Source organism: Pituophis catenifer, unplaced genomic scaffold (assembly GCF_029215685.1).
Source record: "Pituophis catenifer annectens isolate HBS135680 unplaced genomic scaffold, rPitCat1.0.hap2 SCAF_10, whole genome shotgun sequence".
Lineage (NCBI taxonomy): Eukaryota > Metazoa > Chordata > Lepidosauria > Squamata > Colubridae > Pituophis > Pituophis catenifer.
Window position 1 is genome coordinate 6898300 of NW_027256890.1, and position 15693 is coordinate 6913992.

General features: G+C 45.7%; 1 protein-coding gene across 1 annotated transcript in view; it reads right to left on the reverse strand.

The window, feature by feature from the left end:
* Nucleotides 1–8225, reverse strand: part of GALNT9 (polypeptide N-acetylgalactosaminyltransferase 9) — a 125255-nt gene extending 117030 nt beyond the window's left edge. Inside the window, 1 exon segment of the mRNA XM_070950740.1 lies at nt 7985–8225. Within this exon segment, the coding sequence (XP_070806841.1) occupies nt 7985–8225 (241 nt within the window).
* Between the last annotated feature and the right edge of the window lie 7468 nt (nt 8226–15693).

Sequence of the window (15693 nt, forward strand, 5' to 3'; positions counted from 1 at the left end):
TCGTCTTCCTCCTGCTCCCCTACTCCACCCCACTCCCTTCTAATACTGATGATGTTGCCTAGTTAGGGCAATGATACATCTGCAAGAAAACCACCAAGTTGAGAGCACCAAGGACCCCAGAGTTCCCTTCCTTCCTTCCTTCCTTCCTTCCTCTTCCTCACACATCCCACTCCCTTCTAATACTGATGATGTTGCCTAATTAGGGCAATGAAACGTCTCCAAGAAAACCACCAAGCTCAGAGAGCATTGAGTTAGGATGAGACAGAACAAAATGGAGGCACCTTCCCAGCTTTCTGCACATCTGAGAATTAGGATTGGGGAGACTGAAGTGTGAAAGTGTAGAAGCATAGAGGCAACATGCCAAACAGCTCAACTTTTTTCTGCAGGTCTAAACTAGAGATTTCTATCCAGTCTGCAAATTACCTCTAAACAATATAAATCAAGTCTGTTTCCATTAGAGATCTGTTTACACGGAGGGAAAAAAAGTACTGTAATAAAAATACTTTATTTGTTTATCCTAAAACCATACATATACATATACATATACATATACATATACATATACATATACATATACATATACATATACATATACATATACATATACATATACACACTCACACAGTGTTTTCCCCAAAATAAGACTCGACAGGAAAATAAGCCCTAGCATGATTTTTCAGGATACTTGTAATATAAGCCCTACCCCCAAAATAAGCCCCAGTTAAGATCATTAGCCAGGCAGATATATTTAGTAATATACACTGCTCAAAAAAATAAAGGGAACACAAGCAGGCTCTAGGAGCCTGGATAGTTTAACAGATTAAGCACTGTAATTTAACACCAGCTGTCTGCAATTAAAGTAAGATCGAATCTCACCAGGCTCAAGGTTGACTCAGCCTTCCATCCTTTCTAAGGTAGGTAAAATGAGGACCCGGTTTGTGGGGCAATAAGATGACTTTGTATAAAATATGCAGAAGTATGAAGGCTATTGCTTAACGCACTGTAAGCCACCCTGAGTCTCCGGAGAAGGGCGGCATATAAATCAAATTTTAAAAAAAACAAAAAAACAGAAGACATCCGAGATCTAATGAATGAAATAGCCTTATTAAATACTTCGTTCATTACATACAGTAGTTTTGTGTTCCCTTTAGTTGTTTGAGCAGTGTATAAACTACTGTATGTAAAGAACAAAGTATTTATAAGGCTATTTCATTCATTCAGATCTCAGATGTCTTCTGCTTGTGTTCCCTTTATTTTTTTGAGCAGTATATTTCCCCCCAAAATAAGACATCATCTGAAAATAAGCCCTAATGCGTTTTTTGGAGCAAACATTAATGTAAGACTCGGTCTTATTTTCGGGGGAACACGGTATGTGTGTATATATATATATACACACACATACACACACACCGTATTTTTCAGAGTATAAGATGCACCTTTCCCCCCCCCAAAAAAGAGGGGTGAAAATCTGGGTGCATCTTATACTGCGAATGTAGCCCCACCCAGCTTCTCAAACGGAGGTTTCAGAGGCTGAAAAAAGCATCAGAAAAAAAGCTTCAGAAAAAAAGCTTTCAAACAGAGCTTCAGAGGCTTTTTTTCTGAAGCTCTGTTTCGGAGGCTTTCAGAGGCAGGAAAAAAAGTTTTTTCTGAAACAGTTACAGAAGTTTCAGAGGCAGAAAAAAAAGCAAAAAAAAAAAAAAAAAAAAAAAGCAAGGCACAGAGCTCACAACCAAGGAACCAGTTGCTAAAATTCACCTCTGGGAACAGCTGATTGGGGGTATTCCGGGATGCCAATCCACCTGCCAATCAGCTTTTTCTCTTATTTTCCTCCCCAAAAACTAAGGTGCATATTTACCCCGGTGCATTTTATACTTCAAAAGATACGGTATATAGGAGGCGAAGGGGAAAATAAATTAAGGGGAAGAGAGGGGAAAAAATTGGGCGGGGGATTCTATTTGGTTTATATATCGTTCTTTCAATGGCTGAGGAATCTTTTATAACTTCTCTCTTTCTAACTCCTCATTGAGAGAACTAAGTTAAGAATTAGCAACTTGCCTCAAGGTTGTTCAGTGAATCTGTGTCGAAGTAGGAAGCGGCGTTTAAATCTCCCAACAATAAAAACAATTGCCTGTGGTTAACAAACATAGTTTAGGGGAAACGTATTCTGTCTCATTTTTTTTTCTTCCCTTGCCGTTCCAACCGTGTTCCATGGCTCAGGGTAGTTTGCGGCAATTAAAAGCAAAAAATAAACAGAATAAAGCCAGGGTGTGAAAATGAGAAACGAGCTTTAGCAGGGAATAGACATCTAAACTGAAGAACCCTCAGCTAAAAAAAAGGGGGAGGGGAAATCACAGGCCCAGCAAGATGAAAGCAAATACAAATAAGTAAGCCCTCGACTTACGACCGTTGCTAAGCGAGACATTGATTAACTGAGTTTTGCCCTATTTTACAACCTTGCCTGCCACATTTGGGAAGTGGATCACTGCGGTTGTTAAGTTAGTCACACGGTTGTTAAGTGAATCTGGTGTCACCACTGACTGTTCTTGTCAGGAGGTCGCAAAAGGGGGATCATGTAACCCTGGGACACTGCAAACTGTCGTAAATACGAGTCCCTGAAGCCAAGTGTCTGAATTTTGATTACGTGACCTGGGGATGCTACAATGGTCTTAAACGCGAAAAACGGTCATAACCTATAATTCCCCAAATGTAAGAATTCAACTTCCAGTCTCTACAACAAGAGAATAAAGAGCTGTGGTGGCGCAGTGGTTAGAGTGCAGTACTGCAGGCTGCTTCTGCTGACTGCTGGCTGGCTGCCTGCAATTTGGCAGTTTGAATCTCACCAGGGTCAAGGTTGACTCAGCCTTTCCATCCTTTCAAGGTGGGTAAAACGAGGACCCAGATGGTTGGGGGCAAGAGGCTGACTCTCTAAACCACATAGAGAGGGCTGAAAAGCACTGTGAAGTGGTATATAAGTCTAAGTGCTATTGCTATTGCTATTGCTATTGCCCTTCCTTCCTTCCTTCCTTCCTTCCTTCCTTCCTTCCTTCCTTCCTTCCTTCCTTCCTTCCTCCCTCCCTCCCTCCCTCCCTCCCTCCCTCCCTCCCTCTCTTCCTTCCTTCCTTCCCGGTACCCGTGCCTGGTATGACTCAATGCCAGAGGTGCACAGAACGCTGTTACCATTCCACCAAAGATGGTCCCTATTTTTCTACTTGCATTTTTAACGTGAATTTTTTACCCATCATTTAGAAACCATCAAACCTACCTTGGAAAACCTATTCAATAAACTGATTTTTGTTTGTCAGTTAAAAAGGGATGGAAGCAAGCTGGCAACTGAATGGCGAGACACATCACACTGTGTGCCCCAGAAATAGGAGAGGGACCAATTGTTCATGGTAATCATTGCCTGGAGAAAATGGAGATGTTCCTCCATTTTATGCTTGACACAACTGTGACATGAGTAGCTCCGATGCTCCCAATTCTCATTTGAATCGGTGTGCTTTACACAGCCCTACACCAGTTTAATTGTGACTGAACCTGAAGTAGGATACTTCGTCTTATAAATGCCTCTCAAACTTTTGTGAAGTATCATTGAAGTATGTCCCAAAGGTGCTTTTTTCAAGAGACAACTGGGCTTTGTTTTTCTTTGAAGACATTTCACTTCTCACCCAAGTGCAAATGGGTTGAAAGAGGGGTCAAAGAGGCCATCTATGTCAAAAGTGAACAGCCCTCTCTCAACGGAGGGGGAGGGATATGACATTGTCTGTCTCCAGTTTACAACACAGTCCGTTCGGCAGTTCCAAGAAGGCTCCACACTCATTTGCACCACTCAGGTGACCCTGAGGACACAGATAAACCTCCAAGTGGCCTCAATGACCCTCTAAAAGGATGCAAATGACCAGCTGTCTGCAAGGAATATAAATCCTTCCCTTCCCCATGATCCAGTCAGAACGGAAGAAGCTTCTTGGATGAGAAGGGAAATGTCTTCAAAGAAAAACAAGAAAGTCCAGTTGCCTCCTGAAAAAAGCACCTTTGGAACAACTATGCTGAGAATCTCCATAGACATCATTGAAGTATGATGTGTCTTAAGCTTTTATATTGAACTGTAAAATCAAACGCTCCTATCAAATAGTGGACATTTAAAAAAAAGAGAGAGAGAGAGAGAGTAGGACCAATAGTTTGGGTCAGCTTGATTTAAACCATGCAATAACCGGGATTTAATTTATATACATCAAATTAGTGTTTTTTTTAATTATTATTAAACAACAATTTTGGTCACCACACTATAAAAAAGATGTTGAGACTCTAGAAAGGGTGCAGAGAAGAGTAACCAGGATGATCAGGGGACTGGAAGCTAAGACATATGAAGAAGGGTTGCAGGAACTGGGCATGGCTAGTCTAGTGAAGAGAAGGACCAGGGGAAATATGATAGCAGTCTTCCAATATTTGAGGGGCTGCCCAAAAGAGGAGGGGGGTCAAGCTATTTTCCAAAGCACCTGAAGGCCAGACAAGGAATAATGAATGGAGACTGAACAAGGAGAGATTCAACCTGGAAATAAGGAGGAATTTCCTGACAGTGAGATCAATCAATCAACGGAACAGAAGTTGCCTTCAAAAGTTGTCGGAGCTTCATCATTGGAAGCTTTCAAGAAAAGATTGGACGGCCATTTGTCAGAAATGGTGTAGGGACTCCTGCTTAGGCGGGGGGTTGGACTAGATGACCTATAAGGTACCTTCCAACTCTGTTATTCTGTTATCTGTTACCCTCTTCCAGGTAGTGTAAGAGGAGGGGTGATAGAATAAGAAACTGGAAAAGCTTACATTTGCCCTCATGTGAACTAGGAACAGTAATGGTAGCTAATAGGTTAAAGAACTGCTGAAGAACAGCAGAAAGCAGGATAATTTTACTGCTAATATAGCAGTCCAATCTGTTCCTGTTAATCCAGTTTTAGAACTTGAAAAGTGCTTTACGGCATTCATTGGCTCTGGAGACACAACCGAAAGGACACCATTAGTCATTAAAAAAAAAAAAAAAGTGGCTTCAGAATTAAATATTTCTTCCTTTTAGTTCCCTGGGCCTCTGTTCAAGTAATTTGGGCTAAGCGTCCACGTGCTTTGGCCCACCATGGAGCCTGGTTTTTGTAGTCATCTCCAACTTTTTAACGATGACCAGCTGTTCTCCTACACAGCTCTTCTCATCTTATAGCATCAAGCCACCAACTAAGACGGTGTGAAGGAGCTGCCACAAAGTAATCCTACTGCATTGCTTCAAACAGATGGGTTCGTCTGTGGTGTTGGCAAAAGAACTGTGAATACCAAGGAGCAGCTGGTGTGGAGTCACTTTGAGGGAAGGGACTTAGCCAAAATTTGTATCCTCCCTTCCCCCTCCCCCCTATTGCTTGGCAATGGTTACTCAGTCAAACACATCATTGTCCCAACAAGACAACATCCCATGTTCTACCTTCATTTCATCACCAAGCATCAGTGGGATGAGCCTTGATGGTAATGGGACCACACCCCAAACCAAATGAGCCCATCCTTTCCCTTGTATCTTCCACCACCAAGGGAAGGTGTCCTTATCAATGGCATAAAACAGCCGGTCTCCACAACTCCACATTACAAGATCTCAGTATCTTCCCTTCTCCAAACATGCTCTCAATTCTGCAAATTGGGTGTCTTCCCTGCCGCCTTGAAAGAGGCGGTGGTGAGGCCTCTCCTCAAGAAACCTTCCCTGGACCCGGCAGTGTTGGCAAATTATCGTCCAGTCTCCAACCTTCGCTTCATTGCGAAGGTTGTTGAGAGTGTGGTAGCGCGACAGCTCCCCCAGTACCTGGATGAATCGTCGTATCTGGATCCGTTCCAGTCGGGCTTCAGGCCTGGGTACAGCACGGAAACGGCATTGGTCGCGTTGGTTGATGATCTCTGGAGGGCTCGGGACAGGGGTTGTTCCTCTGTCCTGGTCCTATTAGACCTCTCAGCGGCTTTTGATACCATCGACCATGGTATCATGCTGCACCGGCTAGAGGAGTTAGGGGTGGGGGGCACCGTCCTACGGTGGTTCTCCTCCTTTCTCTCTGACCGGTCGCAGTCTGTGTTGACAGGGGGGCAGAGGTCGACCCCGAGGCCCCTTGTATGTGGGGTGCCACAAGGGTCGGTCCTCTCGCCCCTTCTGTTCAACATTTATGTGAAGCCGCTGGGTGAGATCATCCGTGGTTTCGGGGTGAAGTACCACCAGTACGCTGACGATACTCAGCTGTACATCTCCACCCTGGACCACCCCAATGATGCCCTTGAAGTGATGTCCCGGTGCCTGGAGGCCGTGCGGATCTGGATGGGGAGGAACAGGCTCAGGCTCAACCCATCCAAGACCGAGTGGCTGTGGTTTCCGACATCCCGATATAGTCAGTTGGCGCCATCACTGACTATTGGGGGCGAGTCATTGCCCCCCACGGAGAGGGCTCGCAACTTGGGTGTCCTCCTGGACTCACGGCTGTCTTTAGAAGAGCATATGACGGCCGTGGCCAGGGGGACTTTTTATCAGGTCTGCCTGATTCGCCAGTTGCGTCCCTTTCTGGATCGGGACTCGTTAAATACGGTCACTCATGCTCTTGTTACTTCCCGCTTGGACTACTGCAATGCTCTCTACATGGGGCTCCCCTTGAGGAGCACCCGGAGGCTCCAGCTGGTCCAGAATGCGGCCGCGCGGGTGGTTATGGGAGCGACGTGGCGCTCCCATGTGACCCCCCTCCTGCGCGAGCTGCACTGGCTCCCGGTAGTCTTCCGGGTGCGCTTCAAGGTTTTGGTTACCACCTTTAGAGCGCTCCATGGCATCGGACCGGGGTATCTACGAGACCGCCTTCTGCTACCAATAGCCTCTCACCGACCAGTACGCTCCCATAGAGAGGGGCTCCTCAGGGTGCCGTCGGCCAAACAGTGTCGACTGGTGGCCCCCAGGGGGAGAGCCTTCTCTGTGGGGGCACCTACCATCTGGAACGAGCTCCCCCCAGAGATACGGAAGATCCCGGACCTGCGCATGTTTCGCCATGCTCTCAAAACTTTTCTATTTCAGCAAGCTGGCCTGGCCTAACTCCCCTCTTTTAAATTCTTAAATTTTAAATTTTTGAATTCATGATTTTATAAATTGGGTGTTTTAATCTGTGTTTCGGCCGAAATATTTAATAATTTTAAGGGATTTTTAATATTTGTATTGTCTGTATTTTATCTTGGCTGTTCACCGCCCTGAGTCCTTCGGGAGTAGGGCGGTATAGAAATTTGATTAATAAATAAATAAATAATAAATAAATTCAGTTCATGTACACAGAGATGTACACAGTTCATGCAACGAGAAATCAAGGAGTGCACCTTTACATACAAGCCCGTTTTACAGAGAGGAAATGAAGGCTGAGAAGTTACACCAGGTGAGACCACCAAAGGACACGGACCCAGTAATGTGTGAGGAGCTGGCCACAGATTTTTGAATTGTAACTCTAATCCTCTGGCCAAATTGAATGAAAATCTCCTTGGAACAAACTGAGATGGTAAAATAAACCTGCTGATGTAGATTTGGCTACGTATAGTTTGAGTTTTGTTGGTTATCCAGATTGTTTGCAGGGGCATTTAAAAAATAATTGATAGCAAGTCGGAATTACTGCATTAGCCTCAACTTAGCTCCTCTTGTTAAAAGTTTAGTGCCAGCTCAACATGGAATTCCAGAATAAATAATGCCCAGAAGGGACATGGGTCTGAAATTCCCATGTTTTAATCCACTTTTGCTCAACCTTAGTAAATTCAGTGACTGGATAGAAGATATTACAGCCTGTCCAAGCTTTAGAAAACTCCACAATGTGCATATGAACACCGTGTCTCTGATTCACATTTTCATACCTTTAGCAAGCTATTAGGTAGCACTATTCAGCAATCAAATATCCCCTCCCCCTCCCCCAAATTTGCTCAGCCAACTGCCCCGATGCTCGCCTCCCTTCCTCACCATTGAGTTGGTTGTACACCACTTCCTCCAGATGATCCAACCGTTGCAGGATGGCTTCCCTGTCCAGCACAGCTCCCACTTTGGCATTCCGTCCCCTCATCCGTCGGTCGGCGCTCCGGACAATTTGCACCAGCTCCTGGGAGCGGTCCTGGATCCTGCAGTAGACCGAGAAAAGGATGATGCCCACGAAAACCAAAATGTTCACCGTCAATAAAGTTTTGATTTTCCTGGCAACCGCCATGGAAGCTGCTGGGTCAAGAAGGATGTCAAGGCATGGCAGCTTTGGGAAGCTGCGGCAGCATCGGAGGCAAGCAGTCCCTGCCCGTGGATGGTGGAAGGAAGGGCTGAGGAGGAGGGGGGGGCAGCTGGGGAATGGGGGTGGAAGAAAGAGGGCAGTAGAAAGTCCTGAGATATTCCCCTTCCCACGACTTCTGGATGCGAGAGAGGAAGGGGGCAGCCCAAGGCGAGTCAACGCATTGCCGGCGACAAGGAGCTGTCCGTTTCAGCACCACGGCGTTCCAAGCAGCCGCCGCTGTACCTCCTTCTCCTTCGGCGTCTGTTTCTCGGACCCCCTTCCCCGTGTCTCTTTTGGAGGATTTAGAAAGGGGAAGGGGCTGAGGACCCCCTTGGCTGACGATGAAGGGGGGTGAGGCACGCCCGGGCGGAATAGTGAGGGGAGGGGAGGGGGGGCACCCAGAAGCAAGGACACAGCGCCGACGCAAGGCCAGCCAGCTTGGGCAGAAGAGGGAGAGGTGGTGAACGGGATGCGCCCACAGCTGGAACGAGTGTCAGGGTTGGGGAGGGGGGAGGGAGGGAGGCGGCGAAGGTGAGGAGGGGATGCGATCCTGCGCGGTGGTTGCCTGCCTGCCTGCCTGCCTGCCCGCCTGCCTCCCCTTGCGCGCGTCCTCGCACGCCTGCGTGCGCGGGGGTGATGGGCTCGGTTGCTGGCCCTCTCTTGCCTCGCTCCCCGCGCACAGCGCAGGGGCGAAGTCACGTGGCATATTGGGTGGGTGGGGAGGGGGGAAAGGAGGGAGGAGTGGTGTGGGGGGGGGGACGAGGGAGGAAAACTCTCCTGCGTTGAGGGATCGGCTCCCCTGCGGGCTGGGTGGGTGTGGGGGAGATCTCTCCATCCTGTCTTCCTCCCCCTGCAAAACAAAGAGGGAGGTGGAACGGCGCCGCTGGGTTATCTTGCTCAACCCCCGTGTTAACCGGTAGTTTTGGGGTTCCCCCCCCCGAAATGGTTTTGTCCGTACGAGTTGGGGAGAGGTAGGTATCCCCTTCCTCGCCCGTGCCAGACCGCGATGCCAACAGCTATGCCTGACCAAACACCAAGCCTCGGAGCATGCAAATGATTATATTATTTCTCCCTTCGCCAATGCTGTAAACCATCTATTGACTCCTTTGCAGAAGGCAGCATTTGATGGCTCACATCCCTTTAGGGCTGCCGCTTCTGGGTTGAATTAGGTGGCACAAAACCTTCGGTCAGTTGCAAAACACATCCATAGCCCCCTTTTTTAGAATTTATTTTTCTTTCTCCTAAAGCTTTCCAAAATCTGAGATTCTGCTAAGTTTCCTGCAGGCTCCCTCCTATGAATCAATGCTCTGTGGTGTTCAGGATAATATGCTTAATGGGAAGTGGGCAAGGTAAGTGTGCCGTGTGGGAATGCCACAAATCAGGCAGCAGTTGTGGGTTGCTTTGGGTTCAGCGAACCCTCCTGGTCAAGTCAGGAAAGATGGATTGGGAAACCTCTCTTGCAGCTGTCATCAGAGAGATGAAATCCTAAACCAGCCCAGAGAAAATGGGGCAGCTCTAGGAACTCTTTCTCTGGTGGTGACATTTAGAATAGGAATGGGAATGGGAATAGGAATAGGGATAGGAATAGAGAGGGTGGCGCAGCAGACTGTGCTGTTAAGTAGCACCAGCTGCCTGCAATTACTGCAAGTTCAAATCTCACCAGGCTCAAGGTTGACTCAGCCTTCCATCCCTTCGAGGTAAGTAAAATGAGGACCAGGATTGTGGGGGCAATAAGCTGACTTTGTATAAAAAAGAACACCACTTAGTGGGGGTCGAAAGCCATACTAAGCAGGTATATACAAAAGTATGAAGGCTATTGTTTAACGCATTGTAAGCCGCCCTGAGAGAAAGGGCGGCATATAAATCGAACCAATAAATAAATAAAATAAATAATAAATAGGAATAGGAATAGGAATAGGAATAGGAATAGGAATAGGAATAGGATAGAACAGAATAGAACAGAATAGAACAGAACAGAACAGAACAGAACAGAACAGAACAGAACAGAACAGAACAGAATAGAATAGAATAGAATAGAAAGAGTTGGAAGGGACTTTGGAGGTCTTCTAGTCTAACCCCCTGCTTAAGCAGGAAACCCTACACCATTTCAGACAAATAGTCATCTAACATCTTCTTAAAAACTTCCAGTGTTGGCACATTCATAACTTCTGGAGGCAAGTTGTTCCATTTAATAATTGTTCTCACTGTCAGGAAACTTCTCCTTAGTTCCAGGTTGCTTCTTTTCTTGATTAGTTTCCTCCCATTGCTTCTTGTCCTGCCCTCAGGTGCTTTGGAGAATAGCTTGACTCCCTCTTCTTTGTGGCAGCCCCTGAGATATTGGAACACTATTATCCTATCTCCTTTAGTCTTTTCATTAAACTAGACATACCCAGTTTCTGCAACTGTTCTTCATATGTTTTAGCCTCCAATCCCATTTCCCTCCTATTTTGACTATATAAAATCTGGAATAGGGGAAGAATGGGGTTGGAGGTTGATAAGCCTCCCTTGAGTGGGGCCACCAGAGACTTCTGTACATTTTTTTTCTCCATTTTTTTTTAAAAGGAACTGAAAGTCATCCAAAGGGCATTATGAGTTTAACTGGGGAAAATCTGTGATTATGTGCTTCTGGCAAAGTAATTTTTTCAAACTAGGTCAATCATATCATCTATTACAGCCATGGATTAGTACAGAGAGAATAGCTAGATTCAGAGATTCCACTAAGCCATCATGGAATCCTGTGGCTTCCCTGATTTATTCTTTTTTTAAACTCAAAATATCAGACACTTTTGATCATTTTTTTTTTGTTTATACCTATCATTTTTGATACCCGCATAACTCTATCAAAAAGTGCTGGACCACTCAACCCAGTATAGCACGACCAAACACAATGAAAAGGATAACACTATCAAAACATCTCAGAAGCAACTGTAGTGTAGGAAATTAGCACCCACCCCATTCCTAGAGGAATGAAATATTTTGGGAAATATTAAAAAGGCAGAATATTATGTTTCCCTGGATGAGAAATGGAGAAGCATGTTTTAAAGATGAAGCAGCTCCCATCTTCCTGCCCTCACCCTTTGTCAATGGGCCAGAGGCAGAAACTCAATCTTTGTCAATGGACCATCATCTGCAACACAACAGGACCCATCTAGCAACAGAAACTCACCACATGGCACCTGGGAAGATTACATCAGCCAGCAAGGCTAGCTAAGACTCCCACCCCCTGGGAGTCTGACAACTAATCAGGATACTCTTTCTAGGCCCCAGGAAGTTCAAAGTCAGAGAGGGCAAAAAACCCGGGGACTCACTGCGTCTCAGCCCCTTTTCTCTTCAGGAACTCAAACCATGTGATCCTGTCCACCATTAAACCATCTTTCCAAGCAGTCTCGATGTTTCCAGTGTCTTTTTCCCCACTTGGAGCTGAACCCAGAAGGATATTTCTTCCTACAGTAGGAAGTTAGCCTACCTCTCCTAGGAAAATGAGATATTTTAGGAAATATTAAAAGGGCAGATTATTTCCGCTAAAAGGGAGGCAGAAACTCAGCTCCCCCCACCACCTTTGTCAAAGGGCCATTAAGGCCTGGGCCAGTCTATTCTACATAACAAAAGATCTACCTCCTTCAGGCAGAGCCATAAGAGGAATTGCCCTCACCCAAGATCCAACAAAGATAGGATTAGCCCTCCACCCATCTAGCAACAGAACTCGCCACATGGCACCTGGGGAGATTGCATCACCCAGCAAGACTCAACCAAGCCTGGGACTCAAAAGACAACCTACAAAATGTTCAACAACTTTCCATATCTTGGATGTGTAGGAAGTTAGCACCCACCCCTCTTCTAGAAAAATGAAATATTCTAGGAAATATTTTAAAAGGCAGAATGTTATACCTCCCTGGATGAGAAAAGAAGAAACATGCTCTTGGAAAGCAGCCCCCATCTTTGTCAATAGCCCCAGAAAGACAAAAGACATCTTATCTACAACACAAAAGACCTTCAGCTCCAGGGTGATGGGATTAAGACATGGCCCTCAGGAAAAGATAGGATTAGCCCTCTACCCATCTCACCACATGGCACCTGGGAAGATGCAAGATCACCCAGCAAGGCTCAACCAAGCTTGGGACTCAGGACATCCCCTACATGGCCTCATGGGAATCTGACAACCAATCAGAATGCAAACTCAAATTCAAAGCCCAACAGAGGTCATAAAATCAAGGCACTCTCAGCATCTCTGCCTTTTTTCTGCTCAGGAAGACAAGCCATGTGATCCTATTCATCGATAAATCTTTCCAAGCAACTTCCATGAATCCAGTGTCTTTTCCCCCCACTTGAAACTGAACCCAGAGGGACATTTCTTCCAACACAACCTAAAGACAATTACAACCATGTGGCATCATTGTAGCACACCAAGAAGAAGAAGAAAAATAAGAATCTTCTTCAACATACAGTGTAAGGACTTGTAGAAAGTTAACACCCACCCCGTCTCCTAGAAGAATGAAACGTTTTGAGAAATATTAAAAAGGTAGAATATTATATTTTCCTAAAGGGAAAAAGGGACATGGTGGCTCCGTAGCTAAAGATGCTGAGCTTGTCGATCGAAAGGTCGGCAGTTCAGCGGTTCGAATCCCTAGTGCCACGTAACGGGGTGAGCTCCCGTGACTTGTCCCAGCTCCTGCCAACCTAGCAGTTCGAAAGCAGGTAAAAAATGCAAGTAGAAAAATAGGGACCCCCTTTGGTGGGAAGGGAACAGCGTTCTGTGCGCCTTTGGCATTGAGTCATGCCGGCCACATGACCACGGAGACGTCTTCGGACAGCGCTGGCTCTTCGGCTTTGAAATGGAGATGAGTTTGAAACGCCTCCTAAAGTCAGGAATGATTAGTACATATGTGCGAGGGGAACCTTTACTTTTACCTTTAAAGGGAGAAATATGCTCTTGGAGACAGAAAGCAGCCTCCACCTTTCTTAATAGCCCTCAGCAGATGTCAGCACTTAAGAGAGAAAGAGATAGACAGCTCTATTCATAAGCAAATTCCCTGCAGCAAGGTCTGAACAAAGGTAGGATTTGCCCTAAGCCACAATAGGAATTGCCCAACAAGCCTCTTCATTGCATCAGCCCAAACTTCAATCAAACCTAGCTCAGACAAACTCCTAGGATTTGTACATGGCACCATGGGAGTCTGACAGCAGCCAGTAGAATACATGTTCTTGCATAGGAACAGGAAGCTCAAGTTCAAAGCCGAAGAGAAGGTATAAATACCCGCCACTCTCAACTCCATGTGGTCAGCTGCCCAGAATCACATGTGCTTGGTGGTTCTGCTTCATCAATAAACGGACCCACTTTCTAATCAGCCTCCAGCCTCCATTTTGTCTCCAGTGCCTTTCTCCCCACTTGGAACTGAACCAGATGGATATTACTTCCAACAGACTGTAATGGTCACTGCATAGGACCACAGTCAGAAGGCATAATGAAAGCATTTTAATCTCATAATACATGGACAGGCTCGATCATAGTTTCAACTGGGAAACCATGAGCATCTTAAATAAAGCAAAATCCAAAAAATGATGCAGATGTCTTGAAAAACTGGGCATTCAGACAAATCAGCCATCAACAGGCAGGTAGAGATAAACCACATTTACACACCATTCAAAAGAGACAATAGAAAAGCCGAGAAGGAAACAAAAAGACCAGAACACATCTTTTCCAGCAGCCTACACCCAGATAAGCAGGGATTAACACCAGCCAAACAATCAAGCAGAAAACAATATTCTAATCAAGGTAGTACCAAGGATCAATCCAAACCCCACTAACGCCGCAAGGGAAGATACTGTATGTAAACAGGGAGCCGGCACCACACTCCCTTGCACTGATGATGTTACCCAGTCAAGTAACAAAATGTCAGCAAGCAAATAACCAAGCTCGGAGAGCACTAAGGACTCCACAATTAACATATCGTATGATTCGTATTATTGCAATTTGTTTGTTTTTTGTTCAATCACATCCCATTTTTGGAGACTGTTCTGGAATAGTCCCGGCAGTTTTCTTGGCAAGGTTTTTCAGAAGTGGTTTGCCATTGCCGCCTTCCTAGGGCTGAGAGAGAGTGACCGGCCCAAGGTCACCCAGCTGGCTTTGTGACTAAGGTGTGGGACTAGAACTCATATTCTGTTCTGCCCCAGCTACGGATCCCAAAGAACGCAGCACACACAAACTCTATACAAAGCTTATTTACTCAAAATAACTTAGTATTTATCATTCAAAGGCTGTTAATGAACTGTCTTCACAGCCTACCAGAATTCTAAGATAAGGTAATCACAGTCTTACTAGAGTTGGCAGAAAGCCCAGAAGCAGTTTTGCAGACAGGAAGGAGAGTGAACTAAAGTTGTTCTCTACAACTTGCTGCAATCGGCATTCCTCCTTAAATAGGCTGAGGGAGTGGCCAATTAGCTCCAAGCCTTACTCTCAAGGAGACCTCCTCCTGAGGAGCCATTCTTGCCTTTTGGCAGCTCTGCACGCCCGTGCATTGAGAAGAGGCTCCTCCCCTTCGTCCTCTTCACTTAAAGGAGCTTCAGGAGGTTCTGAAGGCCCTGGCTGAATCCCTGCCTCTGGTACCACATCTTCTCCAGCCTCCTCACTGTCCGACTCGAGCGCCAGCTGCATAGGCTGCTGATGCAGCACCACACCAGCCTCCTCGTTGTCGGAATCAGCTACAATCTGCACAGGCCGCTGACGGGCCACAACACACTCTCCCAGTTTTTAGCTTAATGCCTTAGCTATTATGCTAAGCTGTCTTTCTTTCTCTTTCAAAAAAACAAACAAACCCCAAAACCAAATATAATTCAATGTAATCTGTGAATTTATACAATGAGCTTTGGTGGCCCTTAGCTATTGTGTACCATGTCTGTGCAAAAAAAATGAACACAACATGTACCGATGCAACTTCTGTGGATTCTTTTATCATCCCAAGGCAGTGGTGAAATCTGAACCGGTTTACTATCAGTTCGCTGGCTACGCATACGCAGTGCGCGCCATGCACCAAATGCAAAGTACACATGCCAAAAGGAGGAATGCAGTAAGTAGAAGAGTGTGCGGTGTGTGTGTGTGTGTGTGTGTGTGTGTGTGCGTGTGTGATTGACTGGGATCGTCAGAGGCTTTTTTTTTTTTACTTTTTACTTTACTTTTAAAAGCAAAGTAGGCCGAAGAGGTTGTTTAAGAAATGCTTTTAAAAGGCTCTGACGATCAGGCAACTCAGCTGGGATCGTCAGAGCCTTTTAAAAGCATTTTTTTTTACAACCTCTTTGGCTGAAGAGGTTGTAGAAAAAATGCTTTTAAAAGTTTTTTTTATAAAAAAGGCTCTGATGATCGCGTGGCTCAGCTGCGCATGGGGGGGGCCCCAGAGATTTTTGCTACCGGTTCTCCGAA